The sequence below is a fragment of the Coturnix japonica genome, chromosome 9 (genome assembly GCF_054131305.1).
Source record: "Coturnix japonica strain WE chromosome 9, WE-NBRP24, whole genome shotgun sequence".
Lineage (NCBI taxonomy): Eukaryota > Metazoa > Chordata > Aves > Galliformes > Phasianidae > Coturnix > Coturnix japonica.
The window spans coordinates 27543914-27566104 of NC_140671.1; the positions used below are offsets into that span (position 1 = coordinate 27543914).

The window sequence follows — 22191 nt, forward strand, 5'->3', positions numbered from 1 at the left end:
TAAAAACAAATGTATTAAAGAAAAATGGGGAGGGGGTGGGGTGGGAGGGGCAATGAAATTTAACTAAGCTAAATATGTAATTATTTATATATAAAAAACAAAACAAAACCAAAACCACACAGTATATATTCTATTTTTATGAGAGGTTTTTAAAGTGCAAACAGAGTTCTGTTGGCAAATGCAGCTGTTCCCCCGTGAAGTATCTTCGGCTTTGATGGGACTCCAAAATCTCTGGCTGTTTCCCATTGATGATGTGGGACAATGGGATGGGTATGGCTGTGATGTGCTCCCCGTTGCTTCCTCAGAGGTAGGGAAGACAAGCAGGCTGACAGCCTCAACCTGTAGAATCACTGCTGCTTTAGTACTGCCCCAACCTTGGCTTCGTGTCCTGCCCGCTTGGAAGACGCGTTGCGTTGGTCTACGCCAGTGTAAATGGAAATGAATGAAATAGAGTGGATCTAAACAGTGCCTGGCTGTAGACTTAAATAGAGCCTGGCTGTAGATCTAAAGCTCTTTCCACCCAAGACGAGGTGTTTTTCCATCACCATTGCTGCCAGCAAAAACACAAGCTGAGGTCATGGTCCAAAGAGTGGCGACGGTTGGCTGTGCGCAGCCTTATGTGGAGCAGCTCTTTGCTTGTTGTTTCCTTTGGCTCTGGGAATAGCTGGGAGAATGTTTGTGCTGGAACTGCAGTACGGGGAAGTCTCCAGCTGTGTTGCACATTTGTGAGTGCTTTACTTTAGAGGTGATATTTAAAGCAATTAAAATGCTGTGGTCAACGCTAAATCACAGTTGGTCGACCAATGGGGTTGACCAGACTTTTCCATGCCGTGCTTCCATGGTGTAATAACACCCCAATGAGGATTTTCCACGTTTTGCTTCAGGATTTTTGGGTTTTGATTCTTATACACTTGGGTTGCAGGGGGACCCAAAATGCTCGATTTTAAGCTTTTATTACAAGGTGACTTTGGTCAGTTTGAGTTTGCTGCACTGTATCCTGGTATTAATGATGCTGGTGGTAGAGGTGAACAAGACAATAACTGCCTGCCAAATTCTTACTTCAGTCCTTCCCCACCCATTGGTGGAGGCTTGACCCCAAGTCTTTGGCAGAGTAGTGAAGAAACACTTGATTATTTCTCGTTGTCTGTTTTTTGTGTATAGTTCTGTGTCTTAAGACCCTTCCATGTTCATGGGAGCCGTTCCGAGCTTCTCTTTTGCAGAAGCAACAAATTGTGTTGGCAGAAATGGGTACGTGATGCTTCTCCTCCTATTTAATTCCATAGGACCACAGGTTGGGTCGGAAGGGACCTCAAAGATCACCCAGTTCTGGGTTGGGTCTCTGTAGAGGAAATAATGCTTAAAACAAACACATTTTAGCCCTCGCTCAAGCCTACGTAGCCTCGATTCTGCCACAAAACACCCCAATTATTTATTATTTAATTGGAGTGGAAGGTGTCGATGAATGAATCTCTTCCCACGTTGGTGTCACTTCATGTCAGTCCCTCTTTAGGTCGTTGTAAGAGGGGTATTTTTTTATACACATTAAAACAGACTACTGATGGGTGCGGGATCTGTTGACCGTCCGGTTGTAAATATTGTGCTTTGTATTCTGTATATTGGCTTCTTTTAAAGAAAAATAAGAACTGGTGATGCCAACCGGAGGCTCCAAGTTGAGGATGGAGCAGCACCGGGTCCTGAGCTGAGCTGGGGGTGGATTTGGGCCCTGTCCATGGTGTCTGATGCTCATTGATGGTGGATTTGGGACCAATGAAGGCTCACGTTGACCTCAATCCTAATGGAAGAGCTACAAAGGACTCCAACTCTTGTGATATCAGATGGATTATTGCAGTTTTTCCTCATTGGTGCCAAAACCCACCGCTCAGCTCTGCTCGTTGCTCCCTCCATCATCCGTCAGTCCGTCCGTCCCGGTTCTGCTCTGCAGGAAGGGGCTGTGCTGGGTGATGGGAGCAGGTCGGGCTCTTTGTTTCCGAGGGGAAAGAAAAACACTTTAAATAAATACCAACCTCCTGGTTCCTGCCTCTGCCTGCTCCTTCTTGTGCTGCAGCCAGCAGTAAAGGGGTGGGGAGGGGTGTGGGGGTGGCCATCATTGCTCCCTAAAAGCCCCACATTTAGGAGGTGTAGGGAATTCTGAGCCAACCCCAAATCACCCCAGTACAGAATGGAGCTCTTTGAGCAGTGCTCTCATCCTTTTGAGGTGGGAGGGGGGCATTAAAGCACCCAATGCTCACACAGCCCAACCTCACCATGCCAAGTGCCAGGGATCCATTTAGGGCTACAATCGCATTTTGCTCCTTTTCCCTTCCCTCTTTCTCTCTCCTTTTTGTTCCCTTTCCTCCCCTTATTTCCTCCCCCCTTTTCTCCTTTCTTCCTCCCCCACTTCCCCCCACCTCCCCCTTTTTTCCTCCCCTTTTTTTCTCTCTCCCCCTTTTCTTTTACCCCCTTCAGACCCCCCCACGCGGTAGAAAAATAATTAATTGCCTTTATTTAATTATTTCCCCTTATCTTAACGCTCCGCCCCTTCCTACGTCCCGGCCTCAACCACTGTCGCTCCGTACCCGGGTTGATTTCCCATCGTCACCATCCCCATCTCGCAGCCCAACACCGGGACCCCACATCCCCACTCGTGTCCGTGAGCCCCGAGCTGTTATCACCTCCCTCCCCTTCCCGTTATCACATAACGCCAAATCATCTTCTCCTTTTAATAACCACGAAGACTTTTCGTTCCTCCCCCTTCCCTTCTCGGAGCGGTGCGGGCTCAGCCGTGGGAAGCGGTGCGGGATGTGGCGTGCGCTGCGGGGCCGTGGGTGAGTGCCGGACGATCCCATATCCCCCCATATTGTCCCATCTCTTACCCCATGTCCCCCCATCTGTCCCTCTGCCCCCTCATGGTGACCCTCAGTCTGTCCTATTCCCACTGTCTGTCGTTCTCCCCCCCCTCTCTATCCTCCTGTCCCCCCCAGGCATCCCCCGTTCTTTCACCCCATTCCCCCGACCCCAATTGATGCCCTATGGAGGAGGACACAAGTGGGGGAGCTCCACGCGTGTTTGGCTGTCCCCTAATACCTCCTTCCCCCCCCCATTGCCCCCGCTGCCTTCCCAACCTTTGCCCCCCTCTCGCTGCCCTCCTTCCTCCCCTTTGCCCCTATGGGGTGGGCGTTGGGATGGCAAAGGTTCAGAGCTGCCACGCTCCGGTGCCCACAGCCCCATTTCCCATCTCATATAGAAACCTTTGATCCGGCGTCTTCTGCAGCCTTTTCAGACTGGGAGATGTAAATTAAGAGATAAAACCACGTTTTGTTTGGGGGGGAAGGGACAAAAAGCGAGTTTTTATATGAAACCAAACTTTGTTGGGATAAAATGGTGTTTATTGGAATAAAAACGTGTTTTATTGTGATAGAAACACGTTTTTATGGGGGGAATAAACCCATTTTAGGAAGAGAAACTCATGTTTTGTTGGGATAAAAACAAGTTTTCTTGGGTTAAAAGAACACTTTATTGGGACAAAGGCTTTTTTCATTGGGATAAAACACATTTTATTGTGATAAAATGGAGGGTCAGACCACATTTTGTTGATATAAAATCACATTTTGGGGGGAAGAAATGCAGCTTTTCATTAGATAAAACCCTATTCTGTTGTGATAGAAACACATTTTATTGTGATTAACCCAAGTTTAGTTGGGATAAAGCTGTGTTTGTTGGGGTAAGCTCATATTTTATTGTGATAAAACCATGTTTTATTGTGATCGAAACACATTTTATTGTGATTAACCCAGGTTTTGTTGGGTTAAATTCATGTGTTGTTGGGTTAATAACAGTTTTTGGGGGGATAGACCCAAGTTTTGTTGGGTTAAACTCAGGTGTTGTTGGGTTAATATCGGTTTTTGAGGGGATAGACCCAAGTTTTGTTGGGTTAAACCCATGTTTTGCTGGGTTAAAACCACATAGCAATAAAACTACATTTTACTGGGGTAAAACCCCACTTTTGGGGGATAAAACCACCCTTTATTGGAAGCACGGGTGGGATTTCCCCATCCCTCTCTCCCTCCCTCCATAGGCGGAGATGCCTTCACCATGCAGCCATCCAAGTGACCAACGAGCCCATCCTCGAGTTCAAGCCTGGCAGCCCTGAGAGATCAGCTCTCCAGAAGGTAAGACCCCCCCCGCCCCCCATTTTTAACCCATCTCCATCCATCCCCAACGCTGCCCTTTCTGCTCTCCAGGCTCTCGCTGAGCTGAAGGGTCGGACTGAAGCCATCCCCTGTGTGGTTGGTGGGGAGGAGGTGTGGACGTCAGCGGTGCGGTACCAACCATCGGTGAGTTTTGGGGTGAAATATGGCATTCTGAGGGGTGCATCAATGACAGGGAATTACTGTGACACTACGTTCTCTTTACAGCCATTCAACCATGCACATAAAGTGGCCAAGTTCTGCTATGCTGACAAGGTGAGCCCTTTTTCCCTTTAATTTTCCTTATGGGGATAGCCCAGTGAGCACAGATCGTTGGGCAGATGGCCCTTCACCCCCACCCTGATCATCTGTAATGGATATCTCCTCATGGCTGCCATTCCCCTTCCACAGGACCTCATTAACAAAGCCATTAATGCTGCCGTGGCTGCCAGGAAGGAGTGGGACTTGAAACCCATCCAGGACAGGGCCCAGATCTTTCTCAAAGCAGCCGACATGCTGAGCGGCCCACGGCGTGCCGAGGTGCTGGCCAAGACCATGGTGGGGCAGGTGAGTGGGTTGGGGTGAGCAGGAAGGATCTGAGGCCTTGGGAAGGAGCAGTATGGGGTCTTGGGAAGGAATAGGATGGGCCCTTGGAAGGAGTAGGATGGGGTCTTGGAAGGAGTGGGATGGGGGTCTTGAAGGGGACCCAGCCCTTGTTGGAAAGGCCAAATCCCAGTGTAATCTGTTGTTTCTATTGGCCATGACCAGGGCAAAACAGTCATCCAGGCAGAAATCGACGCGGCAGCGGAGCTGATCGACTTCTTCCGCTTCAATGCCAAGTTTGCTCTGGAGCTGCAGGGCAGCCAACCGCTCAGCGTGGAGGCCAGCACCAACAGCATGGTGTACCGCGGCCTGGAGGTGAGCAGCTGGTCAAACTCATGGCTATGGGGTGTCATGGGGTGCTGTAGGGTGATGTAGGATGCTAAAACCCATCCCTTTCCTCTTCCTTCCATAGGGTTTTGTGGCGGCTGTCTCTCCTTTCAACTTCACAGCCATTGGTGGTAACCTGGCAGGCGCTCCGGCTTTGATGGTGAGCATCATGGAGTGGTGTTTCCCCTTTTTGTTCCCAAATCTTGGGGGTCCTGATCCTAAATCTCAGGTTATTTGCACCTGGGGATGGAGGAGCCCTTTGGGGCTGTTTCCAAAAGTGGCTTCAAAACTGGGCACCTCTATGCTCTGCTCAGCCAGACCCTTCTAGACCCCATCATGAATTCTGTAATCAGGTTCAGGGGGTGTTAATTAGTCAAGCGTTCCCCTGGCTGCTGGGTAGACCTGTCCATTAAACAGCTTAGATGGGCAAGTGTTGGAAAAAGGGATGGAAAATCTGAGACGTGCCCCATCCTTGGAGACATTAAAGGCCAGGTTGGATGGGGCCCTGGGCAGCCTGATCTGTTGGGGGCCAACCAGCCCAATTCAGGGGTTGGAACTGGATGCTCTTTAAAGCCAACTCCAACCTGAACCATTCCATGTTTCACCCATAGGTTGGGCTTTACACAGAGAGCAGCTTGGGGTGCTCTAATAGGTGGGTGCTAATTAAGCCCAGGGTGTTCTCCTCTATGCACTGCACTACTGAACCTTGCTCACAGCCTGCTCATGGTTGCAGTGATGGTGACACAGGGCAGGTCACGAGCTGCAGCAATGCTGGGGGCACAGAGCCAAAGGGGTGGGAGCCCAGCAGGGCTGCTGCTCTGTGTCTTGCAGCCAATTATGCTGTTTGTTTGGGCTCTGTTAATACATGCCTGGGAGGTTGCTCTGCTCCCTCAGCTGGTATTGGGTCACGTTAGGGCTGGAAGCCTCTCCCCGTGCACTCACTGTGCTCTGCCTGCAGGGAAACGTGGTGCTGTGGAAGCCCAGTGACATGGCCATGCTTTCCAGCTACGCTGTCTACAAGATCCTGCTGGAAGCTGGGCTCCCTCCCAACGTCATCCAGTTTGTGCCGGCGGATGGACCCGTGTTTGGTGATGCTGTCACCAGCTCCGAGCACTTCTGTGGGCTCAACTTCACTGGCAGCGTGCCGTAAGTCGGGGTGGGGGAGCACGAGGAGCTGCTTTAACTAAAAAACAAGGAGTTAAAAGGGGAACTTCTGCTGGGTGCTCTCTGGGCTCTGTGCGTTGCCCAGCGCTTTGATATCCAGGGTCTTATTCTCACCAACATGTCTTCCATGTGCAGAGCATCCCTGTGCTATGGGGTGTCACAGCAGGGTCAGGACGCTGTCACACCTTTCCCAAGTTGCCCACAGCTCTTCCTTTCTCCCCCAGGACTTTCAAGCACCTCTGGAAGCAAGTATCCCAAAACCTGGACCGCTACCGCAACTTCCCACGCCTGGCTGGAGGTGAGCTCACATTTTGGGGACCGCGGATACCCCATCCTTATACCTCGTGCCATCCAACTCCTCTCTTTCTCCTTTTTATCTCCACCAACCAGAGTGTGGGGGGAAGAACTTCCACCTGGTGCACAGCTCGGCCGACGTGTCCAGCGTGGTGAACAGCACCCTGCGCTCCGCCTTCGAGTACGGAGGCCAGAAATGCTCCGCTTGCTCCCGCCTCTACGCCCCGCGCTCACTGTGGCCCCAGATCAAAGAGAAGCTGCTGGAAGAGACCAAGAAGATCAAAGTGGGAGACGTGAGTGGAGCTGCCGGGCTGCTGAAGGGCTTTGCGGCTCAGCGGGTGGCTGATGGGATTAGAGACTGCGGTAACTGGCTACTAATTCCTATTGAACCAAGCTTTTTATCCACTGGTTCTCCCCACCACCACCCCTCCATCTTCCCCCCCCCCCCTTCATCTTTTTTTTTTTTTCTTTTAGTGATTAGAAATTAACTTGTAGCCAGCATCTGCGGGAAGGATTGTGCAAAGAGCTGAATACTGCGGGCTAATTGAAAAAGGGGAGGTTGGTCCCTCCAAACGGAGGTGTGCTTTGGGGTGAGGAGGGGTGCCTTGTTGTGGGGGTTTCAGTCTTAGAGTCAGCTTTTTTGGCACAGTGTTGACCCCAGGCCTTGGTGGCTGCAGGTCCTCGTGCTTCCTCCTCCATCTTTCAGCCCAGTGTGTTCATCAGGAGTGACCCACATTGGTTGGACGCAGTGATCTCAGAGGTCTTCTCCAACATTAAGGATTCTATGGTCCTATATATGGTGGGGTTGGGTTGATGGTTGGACTAGATGACCTTAGAGGTCTTCTCCAACCTTAAGGGCCCTATGAGTGGGCACAGTAGGGATAGGTTGGCATGCTGAGTTGGACTGGATGATCTTGGAAGTATTTTCTAACCTTAATGATTCTGTGATTATATTGTCTTGTCTTTGCCCCTGCAGCCTGTCCAGGACTTTAGGACCTTTTTCTCAGCAGTGATTGATGACAAGGTGAGCTCATGTGTCCTGTCTGCATGGAGGTATTGCCACCAGGATGCTGGTAGGAGCTTGGTTAGGTGGGGAGCAAAGCTTTGAGCAGTAATCCAGGAGAGTAACAAACCCAACTATCACATATTGCCCCATTCCTGAAGATGTTAAAGGCTGGATTGGATGGGGGCCCTGGGCAGCCTGGTCTGGTGGGGGCAACCAGCCCATGGCAGGGGGCTGGAACTCAGTGATCTTTAAGCATCAATGTTCTTTATGGTCCCTTCCAACCTAAGCCATTCTATGATATGTCACTGCTTCTTTTGAGAAGTGAGATATCTTGCTGGGAAACCATCTCAGATATAAGGCTCAGTGCACAGGGCTGTATTTCCTCCTCCCAGTCTTCATCCTGAGCTGGAAGCGAGCAACGTAGTCCTGAAAAGCATCCCCCAAACCTCACCTCCAGCCCAACTTCAACAACAAACATAAAGTTAGGTACCTTTTTCTTCATCTTTCCATTCCTCAGTCATTTGCACGTATAAAGAAGTGGCTCGAACACGCCAAGGCATCCCCCAACCTCAGCATCTTGGCTGGGGGCGGCTGTGATGACAGCGTTGGGTACTTTGTTGAGCCATGCATCGTGGAGAGCCAGGACCCAAGAGACCCCATCATGAAGGAGGTGAGAGTAGGGAAAACAAGGGGTGTGGATCCATAACTCGGGCAGCACATTGGCTGTTTGATGGCATTAGTTAACCTGGTGTTAACTTTTAGATGCTGGCGGTTGGAGGGTGCTGGCTTATATTAAATATCTGAGTTGTATGATTTGTGTTTGTGGTTTTCAGGAGATCTTTGGACCCATCCTCACCGTGTACGTGTACCCAGAGGAGAAATACCAGGAGGTGTTGGAGCTGGTCGACACCACAACACCCTATGGCCTCACGGGGGCGGTGTTCGCCCAGGAGAGGTGAGCAGGGACCGAGTGGGGACAGGAGGAGGGGACAAGAGGAGGGGGTAGGGGGGGTTGGTCCTCCCATCACCTCCCAGCCACCAGTCAGTGCTCCAGCCCCTCAGGGCTTGCATGCAGGGTGCTTTTTTAGGTTAGAAACTGGTTTCGAGAATCCTTTTGTTTTTTGAGTTTCTATTTACCATGGGAAAAAGAGATTAGAAGAAGAGAGTTGTTTATTTCATTACTTAAGAAGCCTAGGAGAGAACAGAGCACTATCTCTAAGCAAGGGGGAGAGCCAGAAGCTTTTTAGATTGTATACAAAGCAAGTTGTTGCATTGTCCTGTATTGCATCGTTGCGTTGTGTTGCTTTCCTATTTAACACTTTTTGTTGTTGTTGTGAGAAAGTTTGAGGCTCAGACAAGACAGATGGAGAATTAATTTTTCAAGGATTACCTAAGAATAAACCAAATATTAGTGAAACCAGGGAGCAGGTATTGAATAAGTAACCTAGGAGGTCATTAAACCCAACTTACTCGTCATTAGGATGAGTTGTCCTAACATAGAAGGTCAGTAAGTTGGGCTGTCCTTGGACTTAGGTGTAAAGAACTTCATTTTATAAGCACATAGATCCCATTGGATTGAGAGTTGAACTTGGCTTAGCTAAACATGCAGTCCTGGAGGTACATGCCAAGGAAAGCAGTGCCCAACTTTGTTGCCATTGGAGTTGGGGTTGGAGCAGAGGCCCCCAGGCACGTTTTCATCATCCCCCCCATGCTCACATCCACCCATCCCTCCCCAGGAGCATAATTGAGGAAGCCCGGAGCCATCTGCGCAACGCAGCCGGCAACTTCTACATCAACGACAAGTCAACGGGCGCCGTTGTGTTCCAACAACCCTTTGGGGGCTCCCGCATCTCAGGTGAGACCCTTCAAAACCCCCTTCTTTCATCAGCACAATGGGATGCGTCCCCTCCAACCACATCTTTCACCCCGAGGTCCCAAGGTTCTACTTCTCATAGAATCACTCACATTGGGAAAGTCCGCTATGATCGCCCAAGTCCAACCATCAACCCATCACCCATCCCCACTAAACCACATCCCTTGTGTCCCTTTTTCCCCTTCAAAACAGGAACCAATGACAAGCCTGGTGGCCCCCACTACATCCTACGCTGGACATCTCCCCAGGCCATCAAGGAAACCCACGTGCCTCTGTCAGACTGGCGCTATGCCTACATGCAGTGATGCCTTCCCCCAACCCGTGCCCTACTACTGATGCTCGACGCACACTGCGGCTTCCTGCCGCAGCCTTGAAAGCACTTCAAGCTCTTTAGCAAAGGTTTTCTTTTTAGGGAGTGATTCTTTTATTAAATGAACTCACACGAAGAATAATGTTAATAAAATAAAGGACTGAGTCGGATGCAGCAAATCCACAGAGCGCCGTGGCCTTTGGGAATCGATTCCTATGCTCTGTGCTTTAAGAGGGCAGTGCCCCATGCAGGAGTAGCACTTCTTCCACTACATAAGGGCTTTTCTATTGCATATCTCAGAGCTAGCAGCACTGTGCCTCTGCAGAGGGCTTTGAGCTCACCAAGGGGTGCTGGATCCAGTTCCCCTTTATCCATCCAGTGAGTGTCCGATGTTCTCAAGACATCCTTTATCCATGGGCAGAGCCTGGCACAGCAAAGTGAATGGAACTTAGGGACTTCCAAGAGATCTTGGTTTGGTTTAAGCCAGCGTGAGATGCAGTGGGAGCCTTGAGCCTTATCTTTTCCTTGTTTCTGAGCAACGTCTGCAGGAGGCACGTTTTGCCAAGAGAGGGCAGCTGCGAGCTCGGTGCTGCTTAGAAATTATCCAAAGTGCCTTATTCCACTGCAGAAGGCACTTCCAAGGCTGCATCCCTCGCGTGGGCTCAGCAGCTCCAACGTGGTACCCATGTTTCCTTACCCATGGGGATGCCCAGCTGTCCCATGTCCCATCATTGAGCCTTGGACATCGACTGGAGAAAGCAGAGGGGTTTTCTAGCACCCTCAGTGCCACTCTGCACAACTGGCTGCAGCATCCCTCAAACCAGAGACTATCAGGATTTGCAGATAGTGTAGCTAACCCTGTTACAGCTGCTGCAATAAGCACTGAAGTATTGATCTTGTCCGTGCCTGGGCCGGTATTCAGCATGCAGGTGAAGAATGAGTTGCAGTAACACCTGCAAATCCAGGCTTAAGTGATGAAAATCGCAATAAAATGCATTGCAAAAAACTTTCTGTGCTGTTTTAATGAGTTATTTCTTCCAGTTGTTGCCAGAGGATGAGCTGAGACAACGCACGTGTTCGGTGCACGCAGTGTTTTGAGCAAGGATGAGAGCAATGGGTGAGAATGATAACACCAATAATAGCCATCATAATAATAGTCATAAATAATGATAGGAAATGATGATAATAAATAATCTCCCATGGAAAACTTCTCCTTGCAGCCTTTGGGAGGTGAAATAGCTTTGGGTGCTGAATACAGGGGAAGGGGGCATCTTTGGTGCCCTGTGCCAGGGGAAGCCAGCAATTAGGGGAGCTGTGAGCTACTGCCTTCGGCTCAACGTCTTTTAGGACTTAAGGGCAGGGTGTCAAGTGGATTTTTGAGCCTTAACTCCGAATTTCATGGCTTTTGTGGCTTCAAATCAGCCCCCTAATGCTATTGAAGCAGTTGGCTTTTTGAAGTTGGGAGTGCACCAGGGGGGGATCACAAGCTTCCTTGGGTGCTTCCATGCCTGCAGGGATGGGGAAAGGAATTGCCTTTGAGGAGAGCGATGGGGAGAAAGGAACAGCTCTTCTACCTCTGGAAAAATAAGGCATCAGAGGAGAAGAAATTATCAGAGAGATGCAGACAGCGCACATCCAGCCCCACAGTGGGACTTTCCCACAGTGCAGATGGAAAACCCAAGGAGCAAGAAGGGGATGGGACGTAGATGTTGGCCCTATTCAACAAATAAACGTCGTGTTCTGAGGGAGCAGCCCCTCCAAAATGCTGCGGAGCCATGGAGAGATGATAGCTAATATTTGGCATTTTTGTGCTAAAGCCCCAGGTCCTGGAGTCATGAGAATACAGCAGGATGTCAGCCTCCAGCTAGAGTAAATAAAGCCTGGCTTCCATCCTTGGGGCTGGAACTGAGCGATGTGACCCTTTGGGGCCAGAAGAAAATCCCAGAAAGCAAATAAAGGGGCACAGAGAGCTGCAGACCAGCCCGCTCCCACCTATGCCATGGGATGCTCTGGATTTCAGGGACTCCAATCCCACCCGTACCCCCCCTCCAGTGCCCTGGGGATCAGCATCACATGCAGCATCGCATCCTTTGGGTGTTTAAAATGTATCAGCAGTGCCATCATTGCTGCTGTTTTCCATCCTATAGCGATAAGGCATCAGCGTGTACACAGCACCCAGAAAATTACCAACAAACACCGCTTCCCCCCCCCTTTCCTCACACCAATTATTAACATTATCACAGAGGCGAACCCGCTCAGGCTCTATTTTCATTTAAGATGTTCTTTCTTTTTCTGTGCTTTTATATGTGTTAGGTTTTTTATTTGACCCCCCCCACTCCACATCCTGGAGATCACAGACGTGACATTTCGGTGCCGGCACCGTGATGCCAGGCAGGCAGAGTGGGTGATGAGAATTGATTCTCCCCGGATAGTGCCATCCAAAACCTTTAATCGGAGCAAGATCAGCCCTTCCAGCAGCTTTCCTTTATTATTATTATTGTTTTTAATTGTTATTTTTTGTTTATTTTCTCTCCAGCCTACGATAATGCACGACACCCCCAAGTGGGGCTCAAGGCATAATGGTGGGGGGAGAGAGGAGCAAGTTGAAGTGGGTGCGTGGATGGATGGCTGTGTCCATCTGAAAAGGTACTGTGGGGTGTAGACATTAGGGTGAGTTGGACTTTGGGCTCCCAACTCCAAGCATCTCCATTGGTGTTCCTTGGGTGGGATAATGGGATGGTGTCTCTGTTGGGAATGGTGGCAGGGAATCCTTCAAAACGGGTCCTGGTGGTAAACAGAACCCCCGTATTGCATTTATGGCACTCTCTGTATTCACAGCTGTGTGCCAACACCAGGGAATCCCTTCTTGGTGTTTTGGGTGCGGAGCTGTGCTGTGCCCATTTTGCAGATGGGAATGTTGAAGCACAGCAATGGAAACAGCTGCACCCAGACCCCACTGCTGCCCCATTGCAAACAGCAGCAGAACATGGGGCTCCCAGCCTTTGGCTCTATCCACTGCAGTGACGCCACCCCCCAGGAATGTACCCCCTCCCACTCCATCCCAGTGCAATGCTCTAATCCAGGGGACACTTTCAGACAGCTGCACTGCTCAGAGCCCTGACATCAGCAGGCAGCTATGAGGTCTGCTTGGCACAGTGCTCCTTCTGTAGGGCTAGCTAGAGGGGGGGAAACAGGGATGCATGTGCTGGATTTCATGTTCTCTGTTAGGGAGTGAAGATGAGAGGAGGAAAGAGGGAAGGAGGAGGTGAATCGCTGCCTTTTCTCCTATTCTGGCTACTGGATTGGGGACTGCCCAGCCTTTTGTGGCAGCCCCATCCCTCTGGGGTGAATTCAGACTCCCCTAAAGGACACAGGTGCCCATTAAGCCCTTGATCCTAATTAAGACATGATGTATGTCAGCGGTGCTGGAAGCTGCTCCTGGCCCAAAGCTCCCCAAGAATCCCCATCTCTGATCATCTTCATTTCCAAGCATCCCCATCCCTGAGCACCTCCAGCCCTGAGCATCCCGATCCTCAGACATTCCCCCTCCCCAAGCGATATCTTTGTGACACTGATTTACTGCAGCCCAGCCTGCGGGGAAGGTGGTAATTCCCTGCCAACACCTGCATTTTCTGCCTCTCCCACTTGTCAGCTCCTTTTAACAGCAGCAGATAACTCGTCCCTGGCTCCTGATGTTGATTTCCCCCCACGCTGGGCACTGGGGCCGGCAGCTGTGCACGCAGCAGCTCTCATCTTTCTGCTCCAACCCTGGGGGACTCAGCCGTAACCTCCCCACTAAGGCTCTGGCACCACTTCAGACCCTTCCCCTGTCCCAGGCGGGTGGAAACCAGCTGCGATGCCTCCTCACAGCCTGGGAAAATAGCTCAGGGCTCGACTTTTCCTTGAGAGCCCTGAAATCCGAGTGGCTGTTGTTCCTGCTGCCCCCTCCCTTCCCTTTGCATTTCACTACCCTACACAGCCTACACAGCCCTCACTTTGGAATTTAGCATTCTTCCTCCCTTGTCAGGTTTGGATTGGGCCGCCCATCCAGCAACCTACAAGAACTCTCAACACTATGCCCATCCCCTCCATAAATAACAACCCATTCCTTCACCACACCATTGTTTTTTGAGATTACGTATCCAACTATTCCAAGATTTTCCTTGAAATCCCACTCTTTTTTCCATGTCTATAGGATAAGGAGGTGGTACAATGTCCCTGTACCTCCATGGGGTCGCAGTCAACAATCAAAGAGCCCACATCTATTTCTTAGGAGATCCCTCAGTAAACTAAGCCACAGCAGTTGAAAAATGCCACTTATCCCTGATTTTAGATGTGCACTCATGGTTTGTCTTGACAACAAGGTGTAAAGAGATTTCACAGCATCTCAGCACCACAGAGCGTGGACAGCGCACGGATGGAGATGGACCCTCAGCCCCCCCCCAGGAGCACCACATCGATGAGCACATCCCTGTTCTAACAACCAGACCCCCCCAAATGACCATTTCTGCCTTTGATTAACATTAAGAACAAGTGTTACTGTTGGTATGTACCTCCTGCAGGAGGATAGGGCTGACGGGTCCTGCTAGGTCTCCAGCAAAGCTTTGGGTGCGCATCTCAAACCATCCCATGGGTGGTGGATCAACAATTTGTTCCAATCCCCCCCCAACCTCATCGGGTTTCAGGGATGGGAAAGATGCACAGATGTGCAGCCTCAGTCCTATGGCTTTGGCTTGAGATTGGATTGACAACCGTACGCAGTTGGATTTTGGATTCAGGTTCAGGCACAGCTGAGAGCTGTTATTGCAGCACTATGACCAAACGTGATCAATAAATTTGGTGGTGGGGACAGAAACAGGCAGGAAGGTTTCCAGAGCAGGAAATCCAACCTTCAAGACAAAGCCTGAGATCAGGGATCCTAATGCTGGCCTCCATCCCTGTTTGCCAACCATCATTCAAACCAAAATCTCTTGATATTTGGCCAAAAGCAGACTCACAGATGCTGGTGTCAGTGCTGTGTCCTCCTTGGGGCAATTAAATGAGTTGTGAGGGGTTGGGGAATGGAAGATCTGGTTCCTTTCCTCCAAAGCCAGGCATGCAGTGCTTCCAAACCACAAGAGGGGCTGGAGACCTTCTCCTACCTCACCCTTGGCGCTGCCCTTGGCAATGAGAATGCGAGTTAGCAGTTTTTAGCAGGAATCAGCCTTGTGAAGTTCTTACCAGCTCCCCCATAGAGCCTCCCAGATATATATATTTAAAATATATTCTTCCATGTGTTCCCCATCCTCTCCCCTTTTCATCTCCGCCCATACCTGGCCAGTGCAGAAAGGCAAAGTCTATGAGCAACACATCCTACATTGGCTCATGGCGGTCCTCAAAGGAAGGGACATCCCTTCCCCTGGCAGCCAGTGAGTGATTGGGTTAGAGAAGGGAAACGGGGGTGGATTATCAAAGGGCTGCTCATATCTAACATCTATCTGCCCATTTTGGATTGAGCTCCCTGATAGAGAAGAAAGGGTTCATCTCCCATGGAGACGGAATGAACTTGGGGCTCATTGCTCCTAACCATGTGACTTTGAGGTGCCACGTCTCTATTTTTCATTTCAGGGAGGCTCCCATTGCTCTGCCCCTGAGCATCAAAGTGCTTTCCCATCACCACACACCCGAAGTGCTGGGGATGTGACAAAGCAGAACAGCTCAGCTGACATCCTGTGAATTAATCAGTGAGAGGGACCAGCCTTGATTAAATTAGAAAGCTCGCCAACTAATAGGGATGGCCCTTAGTAAACAAGGGAGTGGGAATGGTAGGGAGGGAGCAGCATGAAAAAGAATGACTTAGGCTACAAACACAGAGAGCCCTTGGGGTTAAAGGGAAGCTAGAACAGATCCCAAAGTATCATTTCCTCCCACTTGGTTAGCATTTATCCCCACTTGGATACATACAGAATAATGCTGAGAGCTTTGTCCCTGCTCAAAAGAGGTAAAAAAGAAACAAAATGGGTGTTACAAGGAGCTGCTGACCCTTCCTGGTGACAGAAGGAAGCATTTGGGATCAGATAAAGCTCTTTCCTCCCTAACATCTTCTCTAGCATCAGAGCCTTGGTGCCACCAAAGACCATGCAGCGCTGTGGAGCTCTCCCACCTCCTCCACCCATCCCTCCTTGCTTGTGCATCCTCTGCATTTTCCCGCTGGTGACTCACAGGGAGTTAAGTGTTGCCTTTTTTTCGCTCTTTTTCTTCTTTTTCTTTCTTTCTTCTGAGCAAACTAGGCGGCAGAGCAACTTGCTTTGCAGCCCTCCCCACCTCCGCTATGCCAGCGAATTTCCAATTTTCAGCTAATATCAAGGTCGTGACAGAAAGCGCAGAGGCCCTGGTAGGACATAATGGCAGAAGAATTGTAAATGTTGCTTTTAGTGAATGCAGAATGAGGAAGGGCCAAGGAGGGGAAATTTTCCATTCAGCGTTGGCCTCTGAAAAAGCGAATACATTTTCTCCTCCAGTGTGTCGCATTAGATTTCCAGAGGTGCTCGGCACCAGGTACATGTCATTAGTAACAGTTTGCGTGGTAATGAATCCTTTTATTTCTCTTCCACACAGCTCATGAATACATAAAGAGGCTGGTTTTAGTCGCATCTGGTTCAGCTGCAGGAGCCTCACATAACTTAATTTTGCATCCTCTTCTGTACGGTGGCAAGCGCAGCTGGGGCCAGCCTTAAAGGCACAGGAGGTTCTCAAAACCTGAGCAAAGCCTGGCATTGGAGGTGAGAGTCTTCTTGGGATGGCCCTGATCTGTCCTCTTGGAGCTGGACATCCTTTGTTGAATGGAGAGATGGACTTGGTTGGGTCATGGCAGCTATGGGTTGAGTTCAGCCATAGCAACATAGAGTTGAGGTGGGTTTGGCCATGGCAACATGGGGTTGGGTTGTGTTGGGTTCGGCCATGGCAATGTTGGGTTGGATTGGGTTTGCTCGTGGCAAAATTGAGTTGCTTGGAGTTTGGCCATGGCAACGTTGGGTTGGGTTTGGCCGTGGCAATGTTAGGTTGGGTTTGGCTGTGGCTATGTTGGGTTGGTTCAACTGTGGCAGTGTTGGGCTGGACTGAGTTCTGCTGTGGCAACATGGGGTTGGGTTGGGTTCACCTGTGGCAACATATGGTTGGTTAGGTTTGACCGTGACAACGTGGGCTGAGGTTCAGCCTTGACACCTTTGGGTTGGGTGAGATTCAGCCATAGCAATGTGGGGTTGGGTTGGGTTAGGCCATACTAATGTGAAGTTGGGATGGGTTCAGCTGTGGCAATGTTGGGTTGATCTTTTGGGAGCATGCAATAGCTCAGACCAGCCCGGTGTTCCTCATGCTTCTGGTGAACAAAATCCTCTCTTGGAATTCCTTTAATTCATGTCACACCCCCCCCAAACACAGGGAGCTTCTCCTCCAGCAGCAAGTCTGTGAACAGAGAGCAAAGATCTGTTCTTTCTGCAAGCTCTGCTCTGGGAGCATTGAGCTGATGGGCAAGAGCTGAGGCTGCTGGGGCTTTGCTGAATACAAGCAATCACTGCCAGGAATTAGGGCTTCATTAACAGCCTCATAAAGCAGGCACGAGACTGCTGCCAACACAGTGTCAGTGAGGCTGCTCTGCTCTCCTCTTCTGAAGTTTTATCTTTTTAATTGCAATTGCTTTGTAATAATAATAATAAAGTGAGGATAACTGGACAACTAATTAAGCTCAGACCTCACCCAGCACCACCTGAAGCCAGACCTGCCTGACATTTCCCTCCCTGAGCTTGTGGGCTTTGCAGGGTGAGGCTGATCTCCAGGCATAGGTACCTGAAGTGGGGAGAAGAGGCACAGCAGAAGCTGAGGCAGCCCCATGGCGCAGCTTTTGGTTGGTCGGTGACATTCCATGGGTGGTGTCATCCCCAAAACAGATCTCTGAAACATTTTGGGAAGGTTTTAAATAAAGATCTGAGCCTTGTAGAGGTATCGGGCTGAGAAGCAGGTTGGGTGTGCTCAGAGCTGGGCCAGGGCAGCCTTAGGGTGATGGGCAACAGCTGAAGCAATCCCAAATCTCCACTATGGGTGAAGCTGTGCCTCTCCCAACAGAGCAGAGTTAGATTTTCTGGGTGAAGAGATTTCAAAGAATAAAACTGTTTGTAATGGGTTAAGAAATCATTTCCTGCCCAATCCCTGTCCGCTCAGCCAGGCAGCTGCAGGTAACTGCACTCTGAGACTTTGCAATAAACTCCTCTGCAGTTTTCCAACAGTTTCTTTGTCATCAGCGTAACTGAATTTACAATGGACATGGCGTATTTCTCCCTTGCTGACCTGCAGCTGTGCTAAACACAGACCACAGAATGCAAATTTCTGGTTAGAAACCTCTAGCTCTTGTGGTTTTGGGAGCAGTATCTTGGAAATGAGGTCAACACACCTCAAAGACACGAGGCTGAAAATGCACAGCTCCCCATTGCCTGTGTGGGTGTGCAGACAGGAACCAGTGCTGGAGAGAGTACCAAAGTACCAACACATCACTGATTTTCTGTGCAAGAATGGGCATACTTCATTCTCCCATCATAGGATCATGGAACTATTAAGGTTAGACAAGACCTCTAAGATCAAACCAATCCATCCCCACCATGCCTGCTGACCATGTCCCTCAGTGTCACACCTCCATGGTTCTTGAACAACTCTAGGGACAGTGACTCCACCACCTTCCTGTAAATCCACTAATGGTCATTAGTTCAAAAATATGCTGATTAAGACTGCAAGTCAGACAGTAAACAGAGCAGAGCATCTCCAAAGCCCAACCCTACCACTACCACTAACTCACATCCCCTTAGTCCGGGTGTGATGAACCCCAAGAAGCCCCAACTGCTGGTGACCCATTGGGTTGTGTGCCCACATCTCCACTTCTCTCAAGACACATAAATGGGAAATTCAATCCCAAATATTTCACATTTGGCAAAAACTACAAACCAGGACCATCTCCTTTTTTTTCTCCTACAAACTTCCTCACTGTTCCCGTTTCCCATCCACTGGTGTGGATGGGAACCCTATCCCACATCCCCCTGGTTCAGGAGTGATGGACCCCAAGAAACCCCACCAGTTGGTGTCCCATTGGGTTGGGATCCCAAATGCACGGGGCATCATCATTTCAGCTCATCACCCTACTTCTCCAGCTATAAAGAAAGAACATAATGGAAAAATAATTAATTAAAAAAAACCCACATCATTTTAAGGCAGAAAGAGGAGTTGGGGGGGGGCAGGAGATGCACAGAGCCAGTAGATAACCAGCAGATGTGATTTTTGCAGATAAGCGTAGTAATTTAGATAAATCTGGAGGCTTTAGAGCCTTTCGCTCGCGTTCCTTTTCTTTCTGTCTGATTTTTTTTCTTTCAATTTTATCTCACAAGTCAAGAGGAGGGGGAAGGTGGGGGGAGCAGGAAGGGGTGTATGTGTGTGTGTGGGGAGGGGGGGAGAGTAATCTTTGGGTACTTTTTCTTTTCTTTTTAATGTGTTTTTCCCTAGAAGGTGGGATGAGGCCACCCTCCCCCCCCCACCCCAATACACATTCACACACACACAAACGTACCCAGAAGACGGGGCTCTGTTTTTTAAAAGCAATGGACAAAAAAAAAAAAAATCAAAATATTTGAAAATGTATTTCATGGTAATTATGTCATATTTCATGGACTGATGCCACTACTGAAAGAGAGCCTGAATGCCTTAATTTGTATAGAAATTGTAATCATTTGTTCATTTCAAGGTGAAAATTGCATTTTTTAATTTAAATTGTATCCTGCGTGATAGTCTATTATCTAGTAAAATTGTCTCCATGTCTGAATGCCTTATATGCAGCTGCAATGCTTGTTACAAATCCCGTTATATTCATAAAAGCTTTGTCGACGTCTCGGGAAATGTGAACAGTTTTCTTGTGGGTTTCTTCTCTCTGTTGTGTGGGTTGGTTTGTGTTTCTTTTTTTCCCTTTTTTTCCCCTTTTCCCTCCCATTCTCATCCTCCCTCCCCTTTCCTTTTCTTTCTTTCTTTCCCATATCTACTGTTAATAACAATTAGCCTGGCTAAACACAAAAGGCCTTTCTGTGCAGAAAGATTTCTGCATCGTTATTTATTTGGGAGCACAGCACCCCGAGGTTGTGTGCTGGTAAGGAATAGTGGGCAATGGAGGAGGAAAGGATGGGAAAACCCAATGTGTTCCACCCTGGGGATGGGAATTCTGCACTAAAGCCACTGTAGGGAGGAGAGGATGGGATATGTGCCCCGTTGATGTTCAGCATTAGGGGACTGAGCGCCATAGGAATGCAGGATGAGCCGTTGGGTTACTATAAATCAACCAAACCCGTTAAAATTCTGGGCTGGTTTGTGCCGGGTGAGAACGTGGCCCGCCCAGGATGGGATATTAATTATATTAATCCTTCAAAAAGAAAGAAATGGGCCTCCCAAGGAAATCCTTTTTCAGTCGTTTAATTCCCTTTCGTACACCTCTCCCTGCTCGGAATACCCTGATTTTATGCAGGTCCACAGCCCATTATAATAAACTTCTCTACACCTATTCTGCAAAGAAATTGCTCATGGAATGCTGCGAGGCTGAAGGCTGCTGACAGCAAAGCCACTCTCTTAGTGTAACACCCGAACACGACGTGTCGACCCATGTGGGCTCATGTAAGTCACTTAACCTTCACCTCTCTGTTCCCAAAACAGCTCTGAAACCACTGCGTTACAGTGGGGCTGGGATGGGTAACAGTGATAGAGAGGAGGTAAAAGCCATTTTCTTTTCCAGAATATTTTGGTTTTATCATAAGGACCTTTTCCTAAATTCTCTTTTATTAATAAGCCTCGAGTCAAGAGAATTGAGACTTAATCTCAGTTTCCTTAGTGTTGGTTTGAGAAGAGGTTTTAAATTTCATGGTTAGAAACGTAAAAATGTTCCCCTTCCAGTTTGTTCTTCTCGTATTTTGGAAATGAAAGAAAAAAGTGGAAACAAGAAAGATTTGGGTCCTTTCCTCCTCTTTCACTTCAGAAAAATACCCATGAGAATGTCTGAGAAGATGAAGTAAGTAAGTTTTTTGGTTGTTTTTTCAGTAATTCAAAAGAAAAGTGCTGATCAATGCCCTTCCAAACGTGTTTGGGCTGCATCCCCATGTGCTTTCCTCAGCTGCTGAATGGCAATGGCATGAAGCTGGGGAATAGAACTTGCAGTACACATGTGCCTGTATGTGTTCAGTGTTGTCACATGTCAACCCATGAAGCCACAGCATGGGGACCCATGGCCTTGACACATGAATCTATGACACCATGACATAGGGATCCTTGAGGCCGTGACATGGGGATCCATGAAACCAGAACACTTGGGGACCAATGAGACCATGACCTTGAGGCCAAGGCATGAGGATCCAGAGGCCATGACACAAGGTTCCATAAGACCATGACACAGGGACACATGAAGCCATGACATTGGGGATCCATAAGGCTGTGACATGGGGATCCACGGCCATGAGGTGGGGACCTTGGGTACCCTGTGCTTGCGGCACAATCAGTGCCCTGTCCCCAGCCTGCAGACACAGTGTGTTTGGCAGAAATTAGCAGCTGGTGTCAAATGGCCTTGATTCTGATTTATCACTGGTTTATCGGCAGATTAAAGCTGACGACAGCTTAGGGCCATAATTGAGCAGTGATCCTTGTTGCAGGAGCTGCATCGGCCCGGAGCTGCTCCCTTGTGGGCTCACTTGTGCCCTTGATATCATCCACAGGGCAATATTTGGGCTCTGGTGAGGTCTGGGAGATGTCCTGTGCTGCTCAGATAAGGCTCGAGCAGACAGAAAAGAGGACGAGGAGCTCTGGGAACAGTTGAGGGCAGTGTTGAAACACAACGGCGCTGTCTGGATGTGGCCAGCACTGGAGCAAGATTGTTTCAGGGAGGGCACAGAGCTTCCAGCAACAGAGCGAGTTGGAAAATAGGGCTGTGGCTATAGAAATAATGCTGGCCTGTTTTAGGGTTCCTAGGAAATGATGGAAGAAGCCTTATGGGAGCACCCCAGGGCAGACCCCATGCCTGGGTGACCCCAGAGCTGGCAGGGCCCCCGCAGCCCCCACCTCCCACTGCCCCACTATGGAACGATCTCTCTGCTGAAAGGCAACCAGAAAATAAATAAATTTAAAAGAACCCACCAAAAACCAGAGACTAATTACCCTGCTTTCTGCATGCGGATATTGGTCCAGCACCGCTTGGATGGAGATCAACTTATTTTACGGGGAACCAAAACATCTTCAGATGGAACTGGCTTTGTTTAAAGGCAAAATGCCTTATTACCGACTGCCGAAGCCCCGAGCCATGCCTTGCTCTGCAGAGTTTCAAAATATTGTTCCGCTTGTTGCTGCTGTGCTTTGCCCTCTAATGAGAGCCAGGTGCCTGCAG

The 22191-nt window shown here is 49.3% G+C and overlaps 1 protein-coding gene and 2 long non-coding RNA genes across 5 annotated transcripts; 2 read left to right on the forward strand and 1 right to left on the reverse strand.

The window, feature by feature from the left end:
• Nucleotides 1–1751: 1751 nt before the first annotated feature.
• On the reverse strand, nucleotides 1752–2507 carry LOC116654314 (uncharacterized). 2 transcript variants are annotated; one of them, XR_004309460.2, is made up of 2 exons: nucleotides 2458–2507; nucleotides 1752–1979 (listed from the first exon to the last, which is right to left on the reverse strand). It is a non-coding gene; the product is annotated as an uncharacterized LOC116654314 (long non-coding RNA). The 2 variants fall into 2 exon arrangements; XR_014932100.1 differs by lacking the exon at nucleotides 2458–2507 and adding an exon at nucleotides 2265–2351.
• A 260-nt stretch (nucleotides 2508–2767) lies between these two features.
• On the forward strand, nucleotides 2768–9943 carry ALDH4A1 (aldehyde dehydrogenase 4 family member A1). Of its 2 annotated transcripts, XM_015882677.3 has the most exons (15): nucleotides 2768–2825; nucleotides 4076–4169; nucleotides 4242–4334; nucleotides 4416–4463; nucleotides 4599–4754; nucleotides 4956–5105; nucleotides 5203–5277; nucleotides 6076–6263; nucleotides 6506–6579; nucleotides 6672–6868; nucleotides 7552–7599; nucleotides 8099–8251; nucleotides 8415–8536; nucleotides 9318–9436; nucleotides 9647–9943. In XM_015882677.3, exons 1-15 carry the CDS (start codon nucleotides 2800–2802, stop codon nucleotides 9757–9759), a joined length of 1656 nt encoding a protein of 551 aa, XP_015738163.1. In that variant the 5' UTR covers nucleotides 2768–2799; the 3' UTR covers nucleotides 9760–9943. The 2 variants fall into 2 exon arrangements, with proteins under 2 accessions (XP_015738163.1, XP_085365853.1); XM_085509727.1 differs by lacking the exons at nucleotides 7552–7599; nucleotides 8099–8251; nucleotides 8415–8536; nucleotides 9318–9436; nucleotides 9647–9943 and adding an exon at nucleotides 7050–7078 and having other exon boundaries at nucleotides 6672–6938.
• Nucleotides 9944–10794: 851 nt separating this feature from the next.
• Nucleotides 10795–16492, forward strand: LOC146759883 (uncharacterized). Its single transcript, XR_014932099.1, has 3 exons — nucleotides 10795–10881; nucleotides 12301–12410; nucleotides 16362–16492. It is a non-coding gene; the product is annotated as an uncharacterized LOC146759883 (long non-coding RNA).
• The last annotated feature ends 5699 nt before the right edge of the window (nucleotides 16493–22191 follow it).

What these genes read in the sequence shown, in the direction of transcription:
- ALDH4A1 (XM_015882677.3), top strand. Translation starts at nt 2,800, where the DNA reads ATGTGGCGTGCGCTGCGGGGCCGTGG. An exon ending in CGGTGCGGTACCAACCATCG is followed by an intron (nt 4,335 to 4,415) that starts GTGAGTTTTGGG and finishes TTCTCTTTACAG; the next exon opens with CCATTCAACCATGCACATAA. An exon ending in AACTTCACTGGCAGCGTGCC is followed by an intron (nt 6,264 to 6,505) that starts GTAAGTCGGGGT and finishes TTTCTCCCCCAG; the next exon opens with GACTTTCAAGCACCTCTGGA.